Source organism: Symphodus melops (genome assembly GCF_947650265.1).
Source record: "Symphodus melops genome assembly, chromosome: 5".
NCBI lineage: Eukaryota > Metazoa > Chordata > Actinopteri > Labriformes > Labridae > Symphodus > Symphodus melops.
In genome coordinates this window covers 17,153,200-17,176,258 of record NC_136695.1, presented here as the reverse complement: position 1 = coordinate 17,176,258, position 23,059 = coordinate 17,153,200, and the positions used below count along the sequence as shown (strand labels likewise).

Here is a 23,059-nt window from a genome sequence, read left to right as displayed (position 1 = left end):
CATGGCGCTCTAGGCTTCAGGCCACATTGGGGCGGCTGCTGCTTTCAAGCCACAGGGTGCAGGAGAATGGGTGGGTGCTCATGGCACTCTGACAAATAAGACGAGGCAAGGGGAAGGGGCTGGCACAAATGTCCACTTTGAGAAAAACCCACAATGAGTATACTGTGGCCTCTTTGGCGGCCCCTTTCATCAACTCAGCAGTTAAATGCCTCTCTTTATTTAGCTCTCAGACTGTGCAGACTATCAATTGCACCATTAAGACAATCCTTAGTCACACTGAACAATGGAACATTAACATTTCTCGCTGGGTGCAGTCTACTACTTTGTGATTACTTTGCCCACCCATTTATCTGCCGACACATTACTATGGAGGTTCAGATCAATGCATGGGTCATATTTCCATCAAGCCTGGGATGCTAGACAACAAATTAAAAGAGAAAGCTGGTGACTGCAGAGGCCTTCAGAATGAATTTGAAGTGTCAGAAAATCTGACTTTTAAAGAATTGATGCACATTTCTTTTTCGTACTAGCTCTTGATTACTGTTTTTGATGCATGTTTTTTTTCTACACTTATATTTTGATCTATTTTAATTTTTTTGCACTGTGGGATTTTCTTCTGCTATCCTGCTTTGCTGCTGTAACACTGTAAATGTCTCAGCTCGTGAGATGAATAAAGGATTATCTTATCTTATCTTAACACAGGCAGTATTAAGTGCATAAGATATGTGGCTTAGGCATGCCTCATAATGTTCACATGTAAAATAATCTGTATGAAAACTTGTATAAGAATACCTGAAAAGGAAGTAAATTAGATTGAAATAGAGAGATTTGTGAAGCGATTGGCCTATGTAATGATTTTATATAGCCAATGTGTTAGAGTGTCCTTGCACCACCAAGGAGCACCTTACAAATCCATTTTCTTAGATAATTCTTGTTTTAGTGCATTAGCCCCTGCTCAGTCATGCATTAGCCGCTTTATTTAAGTTCCCTGCACTGATCTGTGCTGCTGTGTGAAACCCACTGAGAGTTTCAGTCAGGGAAGAAATTAAGACCTTGGCCAGTAACCTCAAACTCCACTGATCTCTCCCTGTACCCAATATCTCTACTGTCATTCCCTGCCTCCCTGGCCCATTACTCAACATGTCCTATTAAAAGAATAAAGCCATATCATACATTATGTAGCATATTGCTTGACAAAAAGGCATTGATTGTGTTAATAATGGCCTCTGATAAATGCCCCTATTGATGCTGAGGATGTCCTTGGCTTCACTCAGCCTATCTTCAGTTTTCCGATGTCCTCTTGCACACTGGCTTCTCTGTGTGTCTGCATATAGAGGCTCTCTGTGTCTTACATTTGGATATCAAAGACAGAGATGTTGTTATTTGGTCTGAGTCAGTGAAAATCAGGGTTAACCCTGGCAGTGACCAGAATTAACTTGGTGCCTTCTAAAAATATGCGACAGGCCATCGCGGTGACCCAGCAGTAAAAGTGACCAGCGGAAGTGTGTGCCCTTGTATGGCACTGGCATTTGTTTTGTGTGTGTGTGGATAAAACCGGAGGGCAAAGAAGTAGAACTACTGGATAGTCTTTTTTCTCTGCGACACAGAGGCTTGGACTAGTGGGAGTGCGACAGCAACCCGCAGCCTGTCCCATTAATTAGCACAATTGGCATGAGTCCCTGCTTCGCCAAGGGGGATTGTGGGTGGGATGTGCTGGCAGCAAAATGTTGACCTCCATGTTTTGATTGGGTAAAATGGTGGCATGTAGGAGGGGAAACCTTCAAGGGTGTCCTGGGTCACCAGTTTCTTTGTCTAATATTGAATATTTCACAATAAAGGCTTCAGTACCTTTTTGGTTCTTGGCAGGGGATCTCGCATAATGTTCTCCTTTTCTTTCGTTCTGATCTTTTTGCCTTCTCCCAGAGCCGATGCGTGCATTGCGAGGTCTCACAGCAACAGACATCCAGCCCAGACAGCTGTCCCTGCAATGGGAGAATTTGGCGTTCAACCTGACACGCTGCCACACCTACTCAGTATCCCTGTGCTACCGCTACACCACGGCGGGAGGCGGTGGAGGCCATAACACCACAGTGCGGGAATGCCTGGCAGTGGAACACAACGCCTCACGCTTCATGCTGCGTGATCTGCCACCCTACCATGGCATCTATGTCCGTCTGTCACTGGCCAACCCGGAGGGGAAGAAAGAGGGCAGAGAGGTCACCTTCCAGACAGAGGAGGACAGTAAGTCTCCAGAGGAGGTCACAGAAATAGAAATACAACTTTAAGTTTACATTCAACACTTAGATGAAAATGGAGTGGATAAATGTTTAGAAACACAATTATTCAATACAAATTAAAAAATAAAAAATAAAACAAACTACATCTTTAAAATTTATCATCATGTTAAATCAACACAACTCAAACTGTGTCAGATAAACCTAGTTTATCTTTTACAGCTTACAGGCTTTGTTGACATCTTGATGTTAGCAAGATGTCCCTACTAAACGGAATATTCACACCATATCTATGACATTAATTTAACTTGCTTAAACATTGTCCCTTTTATCTCCTTTTGTAAAAAAAAAAAAAAAAAATGCTGAGTCAGGGTAAGTGGTCTAGCTGATGCACAGCTTTATGTTCATCATGTGCATTCAGAGAGGTTAACCATCAGACTGAGGCTGTATCAGTTTGATCCCCTTCATTTTCTGTTAAAAGTTACATAAAAGAAAAACATTATCTAAGATATCAAGAAAGGATTTTGTGCTTATGTCGTATCGCCGAGGATTCCTGCATGCCAGCCGAGGGAAAAATCTATTTTAGAAAATCAAAACAAACAAGATTTATTTGTGTGTGTGTGTGTGTGTGTGTGTGTGTGTGTGTGTGTGTGTGTGTGTGTGTGTGTGTGTGTGTGTGTGTGTGTGTGTGTGTGTGTGTGTGTGTGTATATATATATATATATATATAGAGAGAGAGAGAGAGAGAGAGAGAGGAGATACAGTAAAATAGAAACATTTGGTATTGAAGATAAATGTAGCTATAGATACAGTGCACAGCAATTATCAGTACTTCATCTAAAAGCCTTAATAAGCAGCTCTGTCCTCCACACTGGCTCAATTCAAAAATATTAGCCGATTCAGCTGTTCGACTTGCTTGCTTTAGCCTCAGGCCTGAATCTCGCAACACTCTTACTCTGTACAGCGCTCACAAAGACCATAGGGACTGAGTCTGCAACAGAATGGCCCCAAAATCAGTTCACACATTCAGATATCGAACGCTCAGGCGTTCACTGTACTTTCACTGCCACTCCAAAAACCAAGTTTACAAGCAAGAATCTGACAAACTCATTAATATATTTTCAACTTGCACTAAAGATTGATATAAAATGTTAATATTCTTCATATTTTTCCTTCTCTGTTGTGTCCTGGTTGCATAAGAGATGCAGTTCATAAATTAACTGTGCCCTTATCTGATGTTCTCTCTCTGCTGCTCTCTGTGTGTCTCGTGTGCTGCATTGTTCTGAGCCGCTGTGACATTCGCTTCTGTGATGTTGACAGGCGAGGCTCGCTGTGGGATTAGCGCTTCAATTTTGCAGACAAATGTTTGTTCTGACAATTTCTTATAGTTCCTGGAGGCATTGCACCAGAGTCACTCACCTTCACCCCGCTGGATGACATGATCTTCCTGAAATGGGAGGAGCCTGTTGAGCCCAATGGCCTCATAACACAATATGAGGTAAGCACTAAACAGTGAATTGTTTTAGAGCCATGTCTGGACAGGCTGCAGCACAGTAAACAATGTTTGTGACAAAGAGCAGCTGTACATACAAACATAAGGTAAAGTACAAGAATACATTTAAAGACAATAAATATTTGTCAAAATCGACTACAAGAGAACATTTACAGCCAGACGTGTCAGCCTCCAAGTCATTTAACATCCTCTTAAAAGCACCCAATGAGAGCAGCTCATAATGTCAGGTCTTCTTGTAATTTTTTCGAAGTAAAGGGTGCAGCAAACTGTAAAGTTAATTTCTGACCTTTGAAACAGACAGTCAGAAGAGACTTCCTGGGAGCAAAGTTCATAAGTTCTCCCTGCTCTTCTGACTCATGTAGGTCAGGATGTGGGAAGGAAGCCTTGTAATTAAGAATAAGCCAGTGTTTTAATGTCGGCCCAAGAAACTCAAATCTATGTTGTTTAATTAAATACAGGTGAAGGTAATCTTTTAAGATATGGAGACCATCATTGATGATGTGACACAAAGCTCCAGAGCAGCTGCTTGACAGACCTTGTGGTCAATTTCACATTACAGGATGCTGTTTTGTCTTCACACCATGACTCTGATTTTAACATTGATACAGCACATAGCCAGTTTACCCAGTAGTATTATTGATCATAATATGAAGACATTATTGAGAATCTCTTAACATTTTGACTTCTTTCTCAGTAAAAAGTGACATGTGCCTGCACTTTGTGTTTTCATGCCCAGTGCAGAAATACTTTCCTCTCTATTATATGATCATTTTCCCTTTGAGGGCCACTACTGCTGGCAAGATAGAGATATGTGCTCAGTCCCCAAACCACTTATGTCCAATTTACATTCTACTTCACCCAACCTTTTACGCCTGGTGGGCTTTTGCCTATGCGGTTGGATCGCTCTCATGACCTCATGCACATGGCCTAGCCGCAACACTGGTTTGTGCCATTAAAACAGAGACAAGCCCTGTGTCATTAATGCATAACTCCATGTCATGCTGTAGGCCTCATGTTTAACAGGATAATGATTTTGAATGCACGGTCTACCCTCAGCCCGTGCTAAACTGTCAGTGGACCTGCCTACCTATCCTTGAGCCTTCTTTCTCTGGCCTCTCTAGCAATGTCCTCTCAAGGATATTATTAAAAAGGATTTTCGGTTTGACATATAAAGTGAAGCCTGCACAGGGTATTTTTTCTCTGTGTTGATCTCCCTTGGCTGAGGGAGAAAGCTGTATACAGAGCTGTAGAAATCCCCTTCATTTCTCTCAGATTAAACCGTTGACCACACGGCCTAAGCCCATCAGCCGCCATGCTGTCCTGCAAGCCTTCCTCACAGCTCAGTGCTCTGTCGGACATCTTTTATGTCTGCCTTTGTGGAGGAAACACAGAGGTCCGTCTGTGTTTAGTTAACAGGATGGCACATAATTCTATCTTCACACTAAGGAGGCATGAGCACGCATTAAGCCCGTCTTATGATAATCAGCCAAGCCTTTGCTTTGGCTTGAGTGGCATCTCCGTTCTGTTCGTGGTGTGCACATTCATTATAGCTTATGGGTTTGTGTTCACTCCTTCAGAGAAGTGGATCTCTTACAGCTCTAATGTATATCCTAATATGCTCACCCTTGTCTGATTGCAGTAAGGTCACCTCATTTAGCTCTCCACCATTCTAAAGATTATAAGTGGAAATCCTTGTGAGAGTGTCATGCTGGCGAGGCAATTCACTTCTTGAGGAAAAACTTTTCCTTTTAAAGGACACTTATGCACAGCAATTTTTGAGTGTTAATGTACGTTAATTCTACTTTTAAACACTTTCCAATATTGATTTAAGCACTTGAAAACAGTTTTTACTGTGAGGCGTCTTCTGTCCATGGCCTTCATAATGCATTACGAAGTCAAAAAAACCATTTAGCGCTCCTGGTACTTTAAAAAAAAAAAAAAAAAAAAAAACTCCAGGCTCTCTCTTTGACCTTGAATTAAAAGTGCCAATGCCAATCAAGTCCTATTCATTTAAATTCATGTGAAATAGCACACTGATTTAGAGAGGCAAATTCCTTTCTTTCAAAGTTTATTATATCAATCAAACCTGAGCATAACTAATTATGATTGAGCCATTTATTCTCTGACTTAATGACCTCCTTCGATCAGAATAAAACTTAATAAATCACTTGAAATCTGCTAGATGCCACAATAATGAATCATAAAATCAGTGCTAATGTGACTCTAGCTCATCCTTTATTACCCTGAGACCATCTTGCTATTTTCTATGTCCCCAAACCAGATCAGTTACCAGAGTATCGAGTCATCTGATCCAGGTATCAACGTCCCAGGCCCGAGAAGAACCGTGTCGAAGCTGAAGAACGAGACCTACCACATGTTCTCCAACCTCCACCCTGGAACTACTTACCTAATCTCCGTCCGAGCCCGTACAGCTAAGGGCTTTGGCCAGACGGCCCTCACGGAAATTACCACCAACATCTCAGGTATCATGACTCCTGACTGAACTAACACCTGAAAGGGAATGTAAAAGCTCAAATTGTAGAAAACAGTACAGAGACAGGAAGCCTGTTCTTCAAGAACCTGCTCTCTGCTCCGTCACAAACACCACAGTTCAACCACTGAGTGCTATAATGAGGATCCAACTTTTCTCTCTTTTGACCTTAGCATCTTTTCCTCTCTCCAAAGGCAAAAGTACTGCTCCCCCAGTGTAACAGCTATTTTCTGTTGCCTCTCCAAACTCCTGACACACTGTCATCTCGCAGTCCTGGAGACATAAATTAAGTCACAGGGAGGGAAGCAAAGAAACGCCACAGTGGGGACACTGCTGTGTTTTTTTCTGTGTGTTAAGAAGGATGCAGTACATTCTTGGGACCAGAAAGTCACCTCAGAGAGTCTCAGAGCTTATTACTGACAATACATATAGAGCTGTGGTGTTTCTGTTGTCTTTAAATGATGCTTTTAAGCTTGAAAAGGTACAGGATTACGCCTTGTAGGAACCCATAACACGGCCAATCCCACCGCTGTCCCGCTCACAGATTAACTCTGTCTTCCTTCACCTGCCTACGGATGTCTTTTGAGAGATTCCAATTTTGTTTAATTATAGATTTAGTGCACAATCACTGCTTACTGGCTGTGCATCAGGCAGAGTACTGGCAGAGAGCCAGACCGTAGATAGAGTCCACAAGTCTTTGCAGATCATCCTCAGCCTCCTCCACTGGCCCACGGTGCACAACATTCACTTACACTGAACGTCTCTCAAATCTGCTCTGACAGCTAGCAAACACTGGACACCTTCAACAGCTACTACTGTCAGCATCTGCGAGCAATACCCACCGCAGAGTATCCAGCTAGACACGTTCCCTCATTCGCACACAAACACTCCAAGGCGTGCACACTGCCGTTGCTAAAAGACAACCGCCCTTCAAAGAGACTCCATCTGGCGGCAGGCGTCAAACCCTCTTTTAGTTGTACAAACCACAACAGACTATTAATGCCCACAAAGGCCTAAGCAGCACTTTCTTAGTGATGTTGGCTCTTGTATGCTAACTTATTAGCAAACTACTTTTTCATATGATAATCAGTGAATGCACATGAATAGCTTGCTCTCTTACCGCTCACTAACTGACAGCTAATATTCAAGAGAAATGTGCCGGCACATCTTTGCCAGGAGGAGCAGGACATAAGCCAGAGTCTTTCAAATAAGATGCCCAGTAAATTTAGCCTCACACCAATGACTTTTAATTTGACTTACAGCAAAGACCAGAAGGGAAATTCAGAACAGTGTCCTGAATATGAGGTTAATGGTTTTGGCTATTGTAGCATATTATGCTACATATTATGCTATATTTCAGAGACTATCAGGGGATAAACGTGCAGGAAAAGAGGCCGTTTTTAACCATGCTATTTGAGCACAATGTAAGGCAATCTGTGTTCTTGTACGTGTGTTTGTATGTGCCATCATTATGATTGATATTTAAGTGTGTTGCCATGTGTTCTCAGCTCCCACATTTGATTATGGAGACATGCCTTCCCCCCTGAGTGAGACAGAGAGCACCATCACTGTGCTGCTTCGCCCTGCCCAGGGTAGAGGGGCACCCGTCAGGTGAGCAAATCATACTTAACGTATGTATTCGCTTTCTGTTTAAAACCAATATCGGGTTATTTAAGGTGCGTATCCACCCTGTGTCCAGTACATACCAGGTGGTGATTGAAGAGGAGACAGGGAAGAAAGTGAAGAGGGAGCTGGGGCTGCAGGAGTGTTTCCCACTGCCAATGTCTCACGGTGAGGCGCAGGCTCGAGGCACTCCGCACTACTACACGGCCGAGCTGCCACCAAGCAGCCTCCCCGAGGCCAGTCCCTTCACCGTGGGCGACAACAACACTTACAACGGCTACTGGAACAGCCCTCTGGACCCTCGGAAAAGCTACCTCGTCTACTTCCAGGCTATGAGCAACTTCAGAGGGGTGAGTGTTTTAAAATCCCACCAGTGGTGCAGCAGATCTGGCAACTCTTCACTGACTAATGTAGACGTTAGTGCTCAGAATAATTCTGAGCCAGCGATGAGGGCTGTTAATTAGTGTTTGTATTCACTAATGCTGCGGTTGACGCTGTAGGACAGTTGGCATTGTCTGGGTGCAAAATACCCTTGAAAGGTTATTTGTGTGGATTGAGAGTATTTTTGGATGAAAACATATTTAGCTGATAAAACTCAGAATGGATGTGTGCTTATAGCGGACGTTTTTGATTATTTGCAAACAAAGCATGTCTGAAGCAGGGAATTAGTTTCATTCTGTACTTACTTTTAACAAAGCCATGCTTAGCAGGAATTACTCAGAGTCAATGAAGTACTTCACTTCATTCATCTGACACTTTCTCCTTTTCCATGCTCTTCCTTTCTTCTTTATCCTGTAGCTTCATGTCCACATACAATAGGCCTTTTATTGTTGTCCTTATCTACTCCCTTAACTCTTTGAGAAACTAAACTCTTGAATATCTTTGAAAATGAGTGTTCGAGAGGAGTGTTCAAGGTAACCTGGCTTTATGAAGCACTGTAGATGTTTGTGTTTTTGTCCATTTAACAAAACCCTGATGAAACCTTGTTAGAGGAGGATCAGCATGCTATTTGTTGCATTTTCATCTATTTCAACGAGCACACAAAGGTCTCCAGTCCCCAGCCGTACCCAGTGGACGTCACATTACCTTTCCAAATTCCATTAAAGGAAGAGCCGCTACCTGGGTGAGGCAATTACTTAGGGATAATTGGGCACAGGTGCAGATGATCAGAGGCACAAAGCTGCTGCTTTAATATTCACACACTTGTGGCAACATGGCTCAGGCGCGTTGCTGTCGGTAACGCAGCTTCTGTGAATATATATACCTGAAAGCTGAGCTGCTGTTCGCTTTGACAATAGGAGTCCTGCTTGTGGTTGCGCTGTGATCACGTCTTTTAAAGCCCCATGAGCAGAGCTGGGTGCTTCATGCCCACCAGTAGCATCTTTTTCCGACCCAGTGGAGAAACACACAGAGGTAGTGCAGCGTGAGCACTCTACACAACCAGGCTACTAAGCACGGGATTAGACAGGGGAGGCCTGGCTTTACCGGCGGATGGGATTAGGTTTTGTTTTGCCTGGCAGGGGGCCAGCACCCATGACCTACAATGAGTGGAGAATGGTGCCAAATCCCACAGCCAGTACTGTCTTCCAGTCTTTGAAGCCCCCGCTATATTTGTCTGGAAATACAGTCACAGTCGCTGTTGAATTCTGGTCTGGAGTCCTGTGTCGGTGCAACAAGACTACTAAAGAAACACTTCTGTGATGTGAGGACAGTAAAAACATTTCCACAGCTTTCTGTGGAGTTCTAGTTTTAGAAACAAAACAAACAACAGCAACTGTTTCATGACGCAAACTCTTACTGACTTACCTTTGTTTTGGTGTCAGTACTTCAGAACTTTGTGGAGGCAAATTCGTTCTTGAGGCTGTAATGTTTCCTGTTTATATTTTGCGTGAAGTCTTTTTTTTCTGAATGATTTAATCAGTTCTGCACAGTTGGGAGGGGGGGGGGGCAAGTATCTGGGCATGAAACCAGGCAACAGCAGGGCACAGACGACATGCCACAGCAGGACTACATATGCACACAAGAGGCCTGTAGATGAGAAACAGCTAACTACATTAAGAAAGATCAAATAAAAGCAGCTTTTATTTCAACACTATCAAAACAACATTAATACCTTGTTGATGTAAGTATCAACATAACATTTAAGTGTAAATGAGAGTGACTATTAAAGCCGCCGAGCTGATGTTAGGGTTCAACCCTGCAGCCTTAATGCTCTACAAAGGCTCAGTTTTGCAAAATGTGGTTTGTGCCTATTTGGTGTTTTCCTGTTGTAATTCTTTTTTGCATTGTAGCACAAAAGTAGAATTTTAGCATTGTAAATGTGTGTCTGCACAGAAGCCCAAACACATTTAAAATACATGTGCAATGGGATATTCTTTTGGTAGTTCTTGAACTGTGTACAAACGAGAGAAACATAATATCCTGGTGCCGACTCAATTTAGAAAGAGGTAAAAACAAGGTACCTACATTCGTACTTAAATGGTACCTGGCACTGAAAGTTCTCCCTTCAGAGTGAAACATCAGAAAAAAGTTGCATATTTATGCAGATAGAACAAATGCTGACAATGGTTACTGCCTATAGAAGGAGGCAACAAAGTTGTCTACAGAGGATGTTTACATACTGCACATCTTACTAAAATACAAACACAATTGCCAGCTTACCTATTTTATCACTTAGTTGTTCTGTGCATTAAATGAGGGTTTGTTGTGTGGTCTGTTCAAAACAATTCAGTTCAAAACAAAAAACTTTATTTGTCCCTGGGGGACAATTCAAAGAGGAGGTACAGTGGCAGCCGTGGGAATAGTTTAAAAAGCACAAGACACCCATAATATTTGGCCTTTTCCCATGCTCATTATCCACAGAGTGTAAAGTTTCTCTAATGGTTTTGATTGATTCATCTAAAGAGGTACATGAACGGCTATAGAAGCACACTGTAGCTTTTTAGTTTTTAGGTCATAAAATAATGATTTACAACTTCTACTCTTTATATCTCCCAACTTCCCACACACACTTTTTAACACCCAGAGTGTGTGCGCTGTGGAGCCTCATGTTGCATGCTGGCGTTAGTGTTTTGTGTTGAGAGTTTCCAGGAAGCAGCAGCCCCTCTGGGGTGACTGTTACAGCACAGCCAGATGTGTGATGTGAGTCCCATGATAGTGAGCACATCAATTAACTGTTCAGTTGAGCCAACACACAATGAATAAGAGGTGCATGTTGCAAAATGGACTTCTATCCATCCATTTAACCTACGTGTCCTTGCTATAATGGATGTGCATGTACCAAGTTTTAATTTACCAAAGCTTGTAACGATTGAATGGAAAGGAAGCGTTCAAATGCTGTTTCTGTAACAGAGGTTGGTTCAGATGAATCAGCCTTTTTTTTGTTTTGTTTTTTTGATGGAAAATATTTCCTATAATTGAGTCAGCTCAAAGTCACCCGTCAGAGTAGAAAACACAGGAAGAAGAAGAAAGTGACCAAGGATGAACTCTGAGACAATGTAGCTATTGATTATTAATGCAGATGAATCGATAATGAACAGCCATTCAGATCAATTGTTCATACAGAAGAGTGGCGGTAAAATCATGCCATAGGCACAGCTCCCGTAAATATGCAGTGCAGTCTTGCCATTTTTGAAATAACTGCAACATCTCAGTGACAATTGGAGCTGAGAAAAGGACTATGTGGAATACATCCATAATTTAAGATAATTTGAGTGGCTGCTAAATGGAAGTAGGACAAAAACACAGCTGAAAGGATATAATACCTTTTGCAGAGGGTAAACATACGTTCTGTCATTCTCCAAGTCTATGCGGTTGGTTTATGGAAATGAAATGACAGTGTGTCTGACAGACAACATGTTTGTCTTCCCTCTGTCTCTGTGTTTTCAGATTAAACTATTGAGTTAAATGCTTGTTAAAGTGGCTGTCTGCTTGAAATGGATTTTCAATTTTAACTAAACCAATTTAACTGGAGTTTGAGGAAAGCACTTTTTGCTCATTTCCGAAACAGGGAAATTAGCATAATTATCCCATAATGCCTGAATTAGCATCTGTAAATCTTAATTTGATAATGCATCTCCTCCAAGAGGTGGCGGGATGGAATTAGATTACACTCCTGGATCTCATTAGTCCTGTTTGACAAAGGTCCTTTTCATAACACTGAGATGTCATCAGCTAAAATTTGAATAAAATTAATTCCTTTTCATAGCGGTGCACTGGTCTGAAACCCTCCTCTTAATTATGCACACTCGCTTCTAATTCTCATCTTTTCTCCTTCAGTCAGAATCGCTAACCTTCTGCTCAAACTGTCCTCTGCAGCGTTCAGATTTCTGATATCGTATCATCAATAATGATCCTTAACTTTGTGTCAGTTTGTCATTTCAGTCTGTATTGTTCCTACTTCAGTTTATCCTTGGCTCTATCATACAATAAGCGCTGCTTTTAAGAGTAATGCAACCTACTCATGGTGAGTGTATTTGAATATTTATTCACAGGACAGAATCAGCAGACATCAGAGGCAGCACTCTGGTTGGAGATGTTACCTCTCTGTGTATCAGGGGACTTAACATGATTTAATGTTCAGTCAGGAGGTTTTTTTTTTTTCATGGTCTTATTTCCATTGTAATGTGTATTTCACGTCATCCTCTTTTCTTTTTTATCCTCTCTCTTTTATGCAGAATTCAAAGAGACACCCTCCCATCTGACTCCTGTTTTCTTTCTCTTTCAGGAATCCAGAATAAACTGCATCCGCATTGCTCGCAAAGGTATTTAAACCTTTTTTTCCCCCACAAACAATGTGACCTTGAATGATTTTCCTGGATTGTTTTGAGGTGTTTCTGCTTTTCTCTCAAAAGAAAACACATTAAGTGAATCTAATAGTAGTATTGTTGAGTTTGATCAATACTGCAGCGTTTGCCACCTCTGTGTAAAGTACAAAGGTGGAGATCTGGACACATTTCCTCTGACGGTTGGGCCTGGTTGTTTAGTGATGGGACTCTGAGAAAAGGGCAACAGGCAGGGAGGGATTAGAGGTCAGCCTTTCATCCTGTTTGTTTGGGAGCAGGCGCTGGGACACAGCATATCAAAGGCAGTCTCTTTGTTCTCATCATCCGCCCAATAGCTGGCTACATCTGAGGACTTTGACCTCAGTTCGGTCCTGAAGGGTCCTCGCGTTCAAAACTTCCAGATGGAGCTACCTTGACCTATCACTAACAGAGACTATTGCTGTCCCCTCCACCCATTTTCTCCCCCTCTCCTTTCTGCGTCTCTTGGATCTTGGAAAGGCACATGAAAAGGGCATGGAAATTGACTCTTAATGCTTACGGCAGGAGAGCCTCTCTGCCATAGTCCAGCGTCAGATCTAAGTGAATAAAAGTCATGTATTCATAGTTTTCATACCAGCGCCACAGTAAGCAAAGCCTTGCGAATCGAGGGGGTGCTTTTTTCCAGTGAAGACCTCTTTTTGTGAGGTCTTCACTTCTTGTGCCGCGAAGAGAAAACCAAAAAGAGATGAGGCTCTCCTCAGGCATAACGCCGAAAGGCAAGGCCAGCCTTTTCAGCTTAGCGTCTCACTCCATCTGCCCCACACAGACACCTGCCTGGGCATTGATTAATTATGCTTTCTCACAGCGATGGGCTATCCACTGAGCTCGCCTCTTTTCTTCGACACAGTGAGACGGAGAGAAATGCACAATGGAGCTCTAAAAGTCAAAATAGATTAATTTTGGATATGTAGAGAGGCAACATATTAACAATAGGAATAGGAAGAAAGAGGAGATCTGAAGTTAAGAGAAGATAGAAAAAAAAACAACAAAGGATAGGAAGAGTCAAAATGGAAGGTAATGATTTATAAAAGTCCACGCATTACATCATTCACATGTGGAATGATGATGTAACTGGATTTAAAAAAACCCTCAGAGGCAAATTGATAGGACAGACATTCTCTGGGTCCAATTTCAAGGTGCGACAGGTCAGATGTTTTTTTGCAATCCCAGTGATCCCTCTACCATCATCATAGTCCCTGCATCATCGGGTCCTAAGCCGTTATTATCAAGCAGCCCATCACAAGGAAAGTGGAGGCAAATGATTCTGGCTTGGATAACAAAGCTGGAGATTACATTTCAACTTCCAGGTGACAGTTTAATTAAGGATCCTCTGGCAGGCTCAACACTACAATAGACTTCCATTTCTCTTCTAAGTGCCAATTTCCAGCAATGGGCAGCTGGCAGGTTGCATGGATTCATGTGGAAATCTATTTCATGCTAGTGTTTGGTTTAATAGAAAATTCCAGGTTAAATGTGACAAAACTGCGTTATCTGTCCAAAAATGTCAAAATAGTGAAATTGAATTCTCACCTCATCATCTTCATTTTTAGCCAATGAAACATGCATCCTGTAATTCACGTGTTCATGAGATTTTAAATTCAGTCGTGGCATGAAAGGAACTGCAGAGATGAATTGTGGTTGTTTTTTTTTTTTTTTTTTAATAGGATGAAATCTCTGATGTGAACATTTCTCTTGTACAGAAATGCTTCCCCTACTCTAGGGGTGTGTGTGTGTGTGTGTGTGTGTGTGTGTGTGTGCGCACGTGCGCATCACAAAGAAATATGTTGATTCAACCTGAATAAACCCACTCATACCACCACTGCAAAGTATGTGTTTATCAGAGGTTTTACTCTGAACATTCTTCACAGAAATGTAAATGGATGTGACCTTGTAAAGCTCTCTTCTAGTCTTCTGACTACTCAAAGTGTAGCAGCACTTTGAGTAGTCAGACAAAGCAGTTTAAAACTGCAGGTCACATCTACCCATTCTCACAAAATGAGATCAGAGTCTGCTATGTAAAGTGTCTGTCTATTTACTAATCCATTCATACACATTCACACCCTGCTGACGTAGCAGCGGGAGAAGTTTGGGGTTACGTTTCTTGCCCACTGACACATCAAAATATGGCCGCAGGAGCTGGGGATTGAACCCCCGACGTTTCCAATTAGGAGACGACCGACTCTACCACTGAGTCAAAATCGGCTCCTGTCAAAGTTTTGGAACATGTTGTTGAAACGTATAAATCAATTTTGATTTGCCAAACAATTGATCACAGAAAGATTAAAAACAATCTTGTCATAGTTTTTGGGATGAGGCTTCAGATATTTGGGCTGAGACATGTTTTTTTTTTTTTTTTTCCATTTTCCCTATGAGCCAAACAGGCTATAAAATGGTGCACTATCCTCAGGCCTGATTTGACTTTCTGCTGCTGCACAGATAGGTTGTGCTGTTCCAACAGGCTCAGAGGGGCTAGTTTCAGGGCTGTGACAGCCTGGAGGACAGGGTGATACACACACACACACACACACACACACACACACACTGAAGAAAAAAACTAGATCAGTTGGCCCCCTGCAACAAGACAAAGAAAGGCCTGCTGCTCAGCACCATTTACATAAGTATGAAGCTTTATGCCAGAGAAATGAATACCCTGCTATTATGATAACGACCTCTCCAGCAGCTCACAGACACAGGGGCACCTTGAGATTATACTGCAATGCTATGTGGATCGACTTCTGACTGAGAATTCGGTGTTTTATTCAGAATGGAATAGAAAGGCCCTTTAACTTTTAGAGGCTGACACCCCCCCCCCCCCCCCCCCCCCAAAAAAAAAAAAAAAAAACGTGTTATTACGATGTCCCAAGATGTCAAATCATCACTGAAAAGTCATTCAAACTTTTAAGATTAAAAACAGAGCGTTCAGAGTGTTTTTTCATACATGATTAAGCGGTTTTAGAAAATAAGTTAAGCTGGCTTATTGCAAACTTTTGAGCTTCTTCATATACATCCAATCATAGCGATCAGTTAGTTAGTATTCTTCATAACGTCTTTGTAAAACACTTTTTATATCTTTTAGAGTGAATGCCATTCGAAAAAACTTTCAGACAGACAAACTTTCATATCGCATGCCAGCCGATCATTTAGTCAGTCAGAGCAAATCTCTGTGTGCTGCAGGTTTGTAATGGTAGACAACACAGACACAATGTCTCCATTGCTTAAAGCCTCACTTCTCTATTTGTGTGGCTGCTTTCAGTTTTGCCAGTATTTTTGAAAATGCTCCTCCTTATTGAAATATAGCTTTGGAAACTAGTATAGATTATTATAATTCAAGGTCTCTTTTCACACTAGCGTAGATAAGCAGTGTGAAAGTCTGCTTTGTTGTGTGAAAAGTCTGCATTTGTAAAGAAGAGAGTTTTATGGGCATGACTGATAAATTTTTCAAGGCTGAGAATTTTCAATTACTTTGCTTTAGAGCCATTTCTTTGGCACCTTAATCCTTTATGTTCAGCATTTTCATAGTGTCTGTGAAATGTGTATTTGCTGTTTCTTTCCAGCGGCCTGTAAAGATCACCGCAAGGCTCTGGAGGTGTCCCAACACTCTGAGGAGATGGGTCTGATACTCGGGGTGTGTGCCGGCGGACTCATAGTCCTCATCCTCCTGCTGGGTGCCGTTATTATCATCATTAAGAAAGGGTAAACGTCTGCTGATAACCATGGAGCACAAAACATGCCTCATTATGCACGAACCCACCACATCTTCCACACTGTTTTCCTCTGTATGTTTTGTTCCAAATAGTTTAGTTATCAGTTTTTTAATGCTTGCTAAACTTTTGGAAAAGGTCATGCTTGTTTAGGGGAGAAGCTGGACAGACAGCCAGAGCTGCATTGTTATCATTCCCTTGTGATTCACCAGAGGGACAAAACAACTCTCATCTGCAGAGTCCATCTGACTGTGAAGTATTTAATTAGAGGCGGATGGAATTCAATTAACCACTTAATTACGCACACTGAGCAGAGGCCTGACCCTTAAATAAGATGCTAATTGGGAGGGAAAAGGTGTGCTTTTGGAGATTATTAGCCAATGATCCCACAGGTCTACTGGAGATCATCTACCTCTTTGGCTCGGCCGTTATTTAGCAGCCAGAGTTTAAATCTCAGACCTGCTCTACTTAAATGAGATTTATTTTAATCTAAAGAACCTGCCATGTCAAATGGGACATTTCTCAGGGTCCCTGCAATCAATATTAAAAGGCTGACACAGGATCAGGGCTTAAATTGAATAAAGTCGATTTCAAGGGTCTCCACTTTCTCTGTGCAGTAACCAGAGTTCTACTGCTAAGCCACCATGAAGATCACTCGTGAGAGAATCGATTGACACATTCGCCGTGACAAACCTTGTGGTCCAGTCCTTGAAGACTTGCATTGAGATATTTAATAGAGAGAGAGAGGGGTTTTTTTTCCTTCCCTTTACCTCTCTTTGGTTTGGTCTGTCAGCAGCTACTCGGTAAAACGCATGTGTCGTATGGCCGCCTGCACAACCGAGCACATAGCAGGATGCGTCTCATTTTCACTGTAATCAGTGCATTCTGCTGCGCTCAGCTGACATTGCTTTCATCTCACATCTCTTCTTTTTCTTGACTTTTTTGTTTCCTCCCTCTCCTGCACTCTTGCCAGAAGGGACTACTACTCTTATTATCCGTAAGTGACTTTGCTTCTCCATCAATCTGTGATCCATCATATACATGCCGTGCTTTGGCTGTCAATCATAACTTTTCGTGGGAAAACGTGAGGCCGCTGGTCTCCTTTCAAACTATTTATTCACTTTGTCTCTCAGTATTTACCTCCTTACAACAAATGATAATTTTCTTCTCTTCTTCTTCTGTCCCTGTCTGTCTTTACAACCCATCCGTCACTGCAATCCCCTTCTTCCTTCTTTTTTTTATCCACCAAAAGGAAACAAGTGAACATGAATAAGACACCCATTACCTATCGGCAGGAGAAGAGCCATTTGGGCTCCATGGAGCGCAGTTTCACAGACCAGAGCACCCTACAGGAGGATGAAAGAATGGCTCTTTCCTTCATGGATGCACACACCTGCGGCACACGAAGTAAGACAAATGTACCAAGAATTACACATCAAGTAGAGTGCACACATAGCCTCCCTACACGATGCACTTTTTGTTTTTGAGGTTCATCGTTTAGATTGTAATATTGTTGACTGTTTGAATCTAAATCATTCTAGGAGATGGTTATCATGCTGTAAGAAAAATAGTCTGTGCTTTGACTTACTCTCAGCTGTTCACTGAGTCTATCAAGATGGCAAAATAGTGAGAGCTGTGCATGTGTGGTAACATATTTGATTGAATCAAAAGAGATGATTTGTCACTATATTTTTTATCTCGATCTCTCTTCTTCTGTCAGTCTCACTGAGAAGGAAAGACAGATGTGTTTACTCTAACGTTGGTACTGATCTTGGTCTGCTTCACTTGTCAACCGAGACAAGGCTGCTGACAAGTCTATGTAAGATCTGTTATGAAGACGTTTTTGCCCAGACTAACCTTATCAATGGAGCATTTACATTGCTGTATGTGTCAGTATCAAGTGACAACTTTTGGTGTTGAAAAATTAGGCCAATGCAGAAGTGCAAAATTCCTGTAGTTCATCGAGTTTCTGCTTGAGGCTTGAAAGTCACATACACACCTGCAATTACGATCATATATTGATCATGAAAGTAAATTAGCCAACCTTTCAGCTGTTGAATCAGAATTTTTCACATGATGAAAAATGCATTGACCATGACTCCATCTCAATTTCGAAGCTGTATGCAGCTCTATCCCATGCCGGTAATAGGAACACTTTATACATTAAAGATAAATGGGAAAGGGAATCTGCGATTGAGATATCTGAGGAGGCGCGAGGCGATATCTGGACCTTTCAGTGTTCAACATCCAGCTCCATTAACTGGAGAAAGCATTGTTTGAAGAATATTATTAGGTTCTTCAAGACACCGTATCAGGAGAGGTATAAAGATGTACATATGCCATTCTGGAGAAAATGGTTAAATGTCTTCTGGAAGGGTATTCGGACGTCCCTAATTAAGATCTTAAACACTCAAGTTCCTCTGAGTTTTGATGTTCTTTATCTGGGTCTTGTCTCTTTTTTTGAATGCAAAATGAACCTGTAGAATCATGAATCTGCGATAAAAGAAAAACCCCTGTAAAAAAGAGGAAACACATGAGTGCTCACATCGCAAATAGTATCTGACCAACTTGATTATTTTGATTGTGACTTTTACCTATTTTATTATGTTCTTAACAACCGCGCAGTGACAATCAGTGCCAGAGACAAACATTCACACCACGGAACTGTTATAAATCAGAGAAGACCCACATGCAGAATCAAAGAGCAGAGGCAGGAGTAAGGCAAAAACTAAGAATTTACTTAATCTTTCAGGCAGAGTACAGTTCAGTCCTTTCCAAAAGTGAAAACCAAAAATCAGGAGAACCAGGCAGAAGTGGAGGCATCAAGCACAAATTCAAAAAGGTTAAACAAGCACAGATCGAAAAATCCAAAAAGGTGCAATAATAATCAGGCTGGAAACGAAGCAGGCAGGAGCACAAAACAACAATCTGGCAACCAGTAAGGCAAATTGACCAGTTTAAATATCGAGGGTAAATGAGCTGACAAGCAGGTGTGTGGCAGGATTGAGCAGGCTGGCATCTGATTGGCTGAGAGACAATACAGGAAATGGGTGATGACTAGGAATTGGAGGGGAAAGCTGGCAGGTGCTGAATAGAAGATGAACAGAGGGGTGTGTAGGGGAAGGTGGGGTTTATGAGGAGCAGGAAGCTTTTGCAGAGTCCATAATAGGAACAGTATTTAGGTTTTGACAGTCTTTACAGCCTTGTGACAGCCATTGATAGGCTTCCAAAGTCCCTGCAGTAATAGATGCTCAGGCTTTGTCCATCATGATTGACAGTCTGTGGTTAGTAACAGCAGTCACAGACCCATTATGTGACATTAAAACAGTTTAAAAAAAAGTAGGACCAGGGATTGTAGAGTGATATAAAGTAAAAGAAAAGTTACAACCTAGCCTCATTCGCACATACAAAATATTTTTGGCATATCACTCTTTAACCAGTCATTCGGGATATTTTTTGATATATTTTTTTCATATTTGAAGACGGACTATAACTCCAGATTTTCACACAGCCATTTTTGTCATACCACACATAAATTGCAATCTTACAAAAGTGCAGGTGTTGGCATACATGTTTGCTTTTGAGCAACATATTCCTTTTAGTTGGAATTTAAATAAAGCCCAATATGTTTGCAGTGGTTTAGTGAGGTGCTTTTCTTTGCCTTTAGGAAAGCTTCAATACCAAAAAGCGCAAGGACTTTGCTCTGACATGGAGTCTTTTCATCGACTTCATTGAAAGCTTTCCCTTCTTGTGAATGGTCTGTTCACCTGGTGGAAATCACATTTTTTATATAGACCCATGAGAATACACTTAAGTCAAGTTTCTTTTAGTTTCTTTCACATCCTTTTTCGTAGCCTGAATTCTCTCATTTGTCCATGTGTGGTGCAGGTGACGCTCGTAGTTCAGTGAATGAGGCCAGCAGCCTGCTGGGAGGCTCCCCAAGGCACCAGTGTGGACGTAAAGGCTCACCCTACCATACAGGGCAGCTTCACCCTGCCGTCCGAGTGGCTGACCTTCTACAGCACATCAACCAGATGAAGACTGCTGAGGGTTACGGCTTCAAGCAGGAGTATGAGGTGAGAAGGCGCCATCATACTCCTCAGTTACTCTCTGACAACACTGACGCCTATCACACTTAACAGACAATTTGAAATAAGCATGAACAGGAGGTTTGCGTCAGCAGACCTGAGAGTGCGGGGGGGAGTGTGCCGCTTGAGGAGGTTGGACAGGTAAGTGGGAGCCAGGTTATGTGGGGTTTTGCAGGCAAGGATGGTGAGGTTGAAGTGGATCTGCTGAGGTTTGGGGAGCTAGCCGAGGTTATACAGGAAGGGGGCGATGTGGCAGGAGGGCCCAGAGGGGAGAGTATATTTGATGGTGAACCGTAAAGGAGACTGTTGAAGTAGTCTAGTTTGGAGGTATGCGTGGTTGTGGTTCTGAGTATTATGTAACCTATACCTATATAAGTTTGATTTGTTTCTTTACAAGCTTGACAGTGATATATAGTACCTTAGTTCTCATGGGGAGAAAAAACATGTGTGACATGTTTTCTCCCACTTCCTGTGAAGTCTGTTTTCCATAGTGTTCTGTGTAGTATTTATGGAAACCCAAGTGTCATGGGGGAACTGTTGTTGCAGAAGCTTATTTGAGGAGCAGAGCATCTAAGATGTGCTGTTGAAATGAAGTCAAAGACATTACAACATGAAGCAGCTCTGCCTGTTTTTATTGATGATGCACCAGGTCACAGTCTCCACTGGGACAGCTCGGTATGTCTTTGATAGTGGTGCTTTTATCCGATCACACTTTTTAAGAATTTGGTTGAAATAGTCCTTAGGTCCTGACAGAAATGAATAGTTCATCTGCTCTGAAGAAGGAAACAAAGAAAATCAGCCATCTGTACGTAGCAGTTATGTGCATGTCTAAACTTCAACCAATGTCAGCCACAAGGTACCAATTTGATGAATCAATCATGCCTCCCTGTTTCCCCGCTCCTTGCGTGCACGAGCCAACACTCAAAGCACCGATGACAGAGATTATACTGTGAGTTGTTGTGAGTTGTAATATAGTCAAACATTATTTTCACGTTTTATGATAAGGTTTTCTATTGACTCACTCGGGAGGGGGTGGTTGTAGATGAATCACTTAGGGAGTGCTACTTTCAAAATCATGCTAGTTTTGGAACACTGCCTTTAAAACAAAAACCATTATCAATCGAGTTATAGTCAAAGAAGCAGCTCAGTGACCTCTGAGCAATATTCTAGATCTGTCCTTAAGTCTTATGTCTCTTCAGTTTACCCTTATTCCTGTAAAGCATTGACTTCTGGCCTTCATTATCAGTTGCCAAATACTCTCCTCTCAGTGTGTAATGGCAGTGGCAAAACCTTTTATTCTGGGATCTGATTATTTCATCTTCTGCACAGAGCTTGTTGCCCTGAGGGAAGGTTTCAGCAAAGACAAAACTGTTCTGTATGGAACAACATAAGGTCCTGAACAACTGCAGCACTGATGTACTTTCATGTCTGGTTAACATAAGTACTGCTAACACAGCAGAGAGCTCTAGCGAATCACCAGCCTGCTGGTGTAGGACATAAAGAAGGGGAAGCGTTGGTATTGACCTCTCTTCCTAGAGAGGAAGAGAGGTTAGAATTCAGGCTTTGCCCAGGAAGATTGGTCGACCTTAATTAGCAAAGTTGTTAGGGGGTGGAAGGAATGTTGTGAGTTTTTTTAGATTGTGCTATAAGACTCCGGATATGTTTGAGCTGGTCAAGGAAAGCTCAGTAAAATGTAAATGCACAGGCTGATGCCCCACATACAAGAAGCAGTGTCAAATCTGTGCTCCTCATGGCAGAATGGTGGATCACATTAACAGCTTTCCTAGAGAACTGGCATGTCACCGAGAATTTCTAATCCTCATGGTGGATTTAGAAGACAACTTCCAGTAGATCTTGTAGAAACTTCCGGCAAGTGATGGAACAAGGACCAAAATAAGAAGACATAAATATGTGTGTAGAGCTTACAAGATGGACGCATTTTCTTCACTCACCACAACACTCAAAACATATCAAGTCAAAACCTAGAAAGGGGTGAGAAACTCTTATTTAACGAAAGCTGTTTGCCCCATCAAAATAAGATTGATTAAGTGCCTTAAATCAGAGTACTTCAGTTACCTTCATTGGCTGTGAGTCAGCGGTAAGAAGGATGTTACCTAATTACTACACATTGTGGATAACTGCTATCTTAGAGACGCCATGTTAGCTGGAATGGTTTTTCCCAGATTAGTGTTTGAGGCCATCAATCTCTCTTTGACATCATTCGTGCCCTTTCCTCACCACCCCACATAAACATAATTACCTAGAGAGACACTTCAGTAGTTAGTACTGAGTCATTGTAGTCTGATAGTGCTATGGGCCTTTGGTGTGAACATGTTTATCTTTTAGGTGCTATAGATTCAGATGGAGCCTTTGTATTGTCTGTTCTTTTGTGTGATTTTGTCCATTAATTTCAATTGTTTTGATTACTTTTAATACATTACGTTAATTATGATTACTTAATTCAAGAAAATAACGCATACTTTTTAAAAATTTTCATTTATTCACAGTTAAATGCGTCATAAACTCTGCAAAACTGTTTATCGTCCGTGCTAGAACCGCGCTAGTCCCGAGCTAGCTCTGTGCTAGC

The 23,059-nt window shown here is 41.8% G+C and overlaps 1 protein-coding gene across 6 annotated transcripts in view; it reads left to right on the top strand.

Annotated features, from left to right (window-relative positions):
* ptprub (protein tyrosine phosphatase receptor type Ub) overlaps positions 1-23,059 on the top strand; it is a 147,862-nt gene that overhangs the window by 99,304 nt on the left and 25,499 nt on the right. For 3 of the 6 annotated variants that reach the window (XM_079344464.1, XM_079344465.1, XM_079344463.1), the window contains exons 8-17: positions 1,924-2,241; positions 3,622-3,731; positions 6,028-6,229; positions 7,746-7,848; positions 7,937-8,210; positions 12,587-12,623; positions 16,238-16,376; positions 17,358-17,381; positions 17,637-17,791; positions 20,273-20,460. In XM_079344464.1, the coding sequence (XP_079200590.1) occupies positions 1,924-2,241; positions 3,622-3,731; positions 6,028-6,229; positions 7,746-7,848; positions 7,937-8,210; positions 12,587-12,623; positions 16,238-16,376; positions 17,358-17,381; positions 17,637-17,791; positions 20,273-20,460 (1,550 nt within the window). The remainder of the gene's footprint in view (positions 1-1,923; positions 2,242-3,621; positions 3,732-6,027; positions 6,230-7,745; positions 7,849-7,936; positions 8,211-12,586; positions 12,624-16,237; positions 16,377-17,357; positions 17,382-17,636; positions 17,792-20,272; positions 20,461-23,059) is intronic. The other 3 variants (XM_079344468.1, XM_079344467.1, XM_079344466.1) reach the window with 1 other exon arrangement.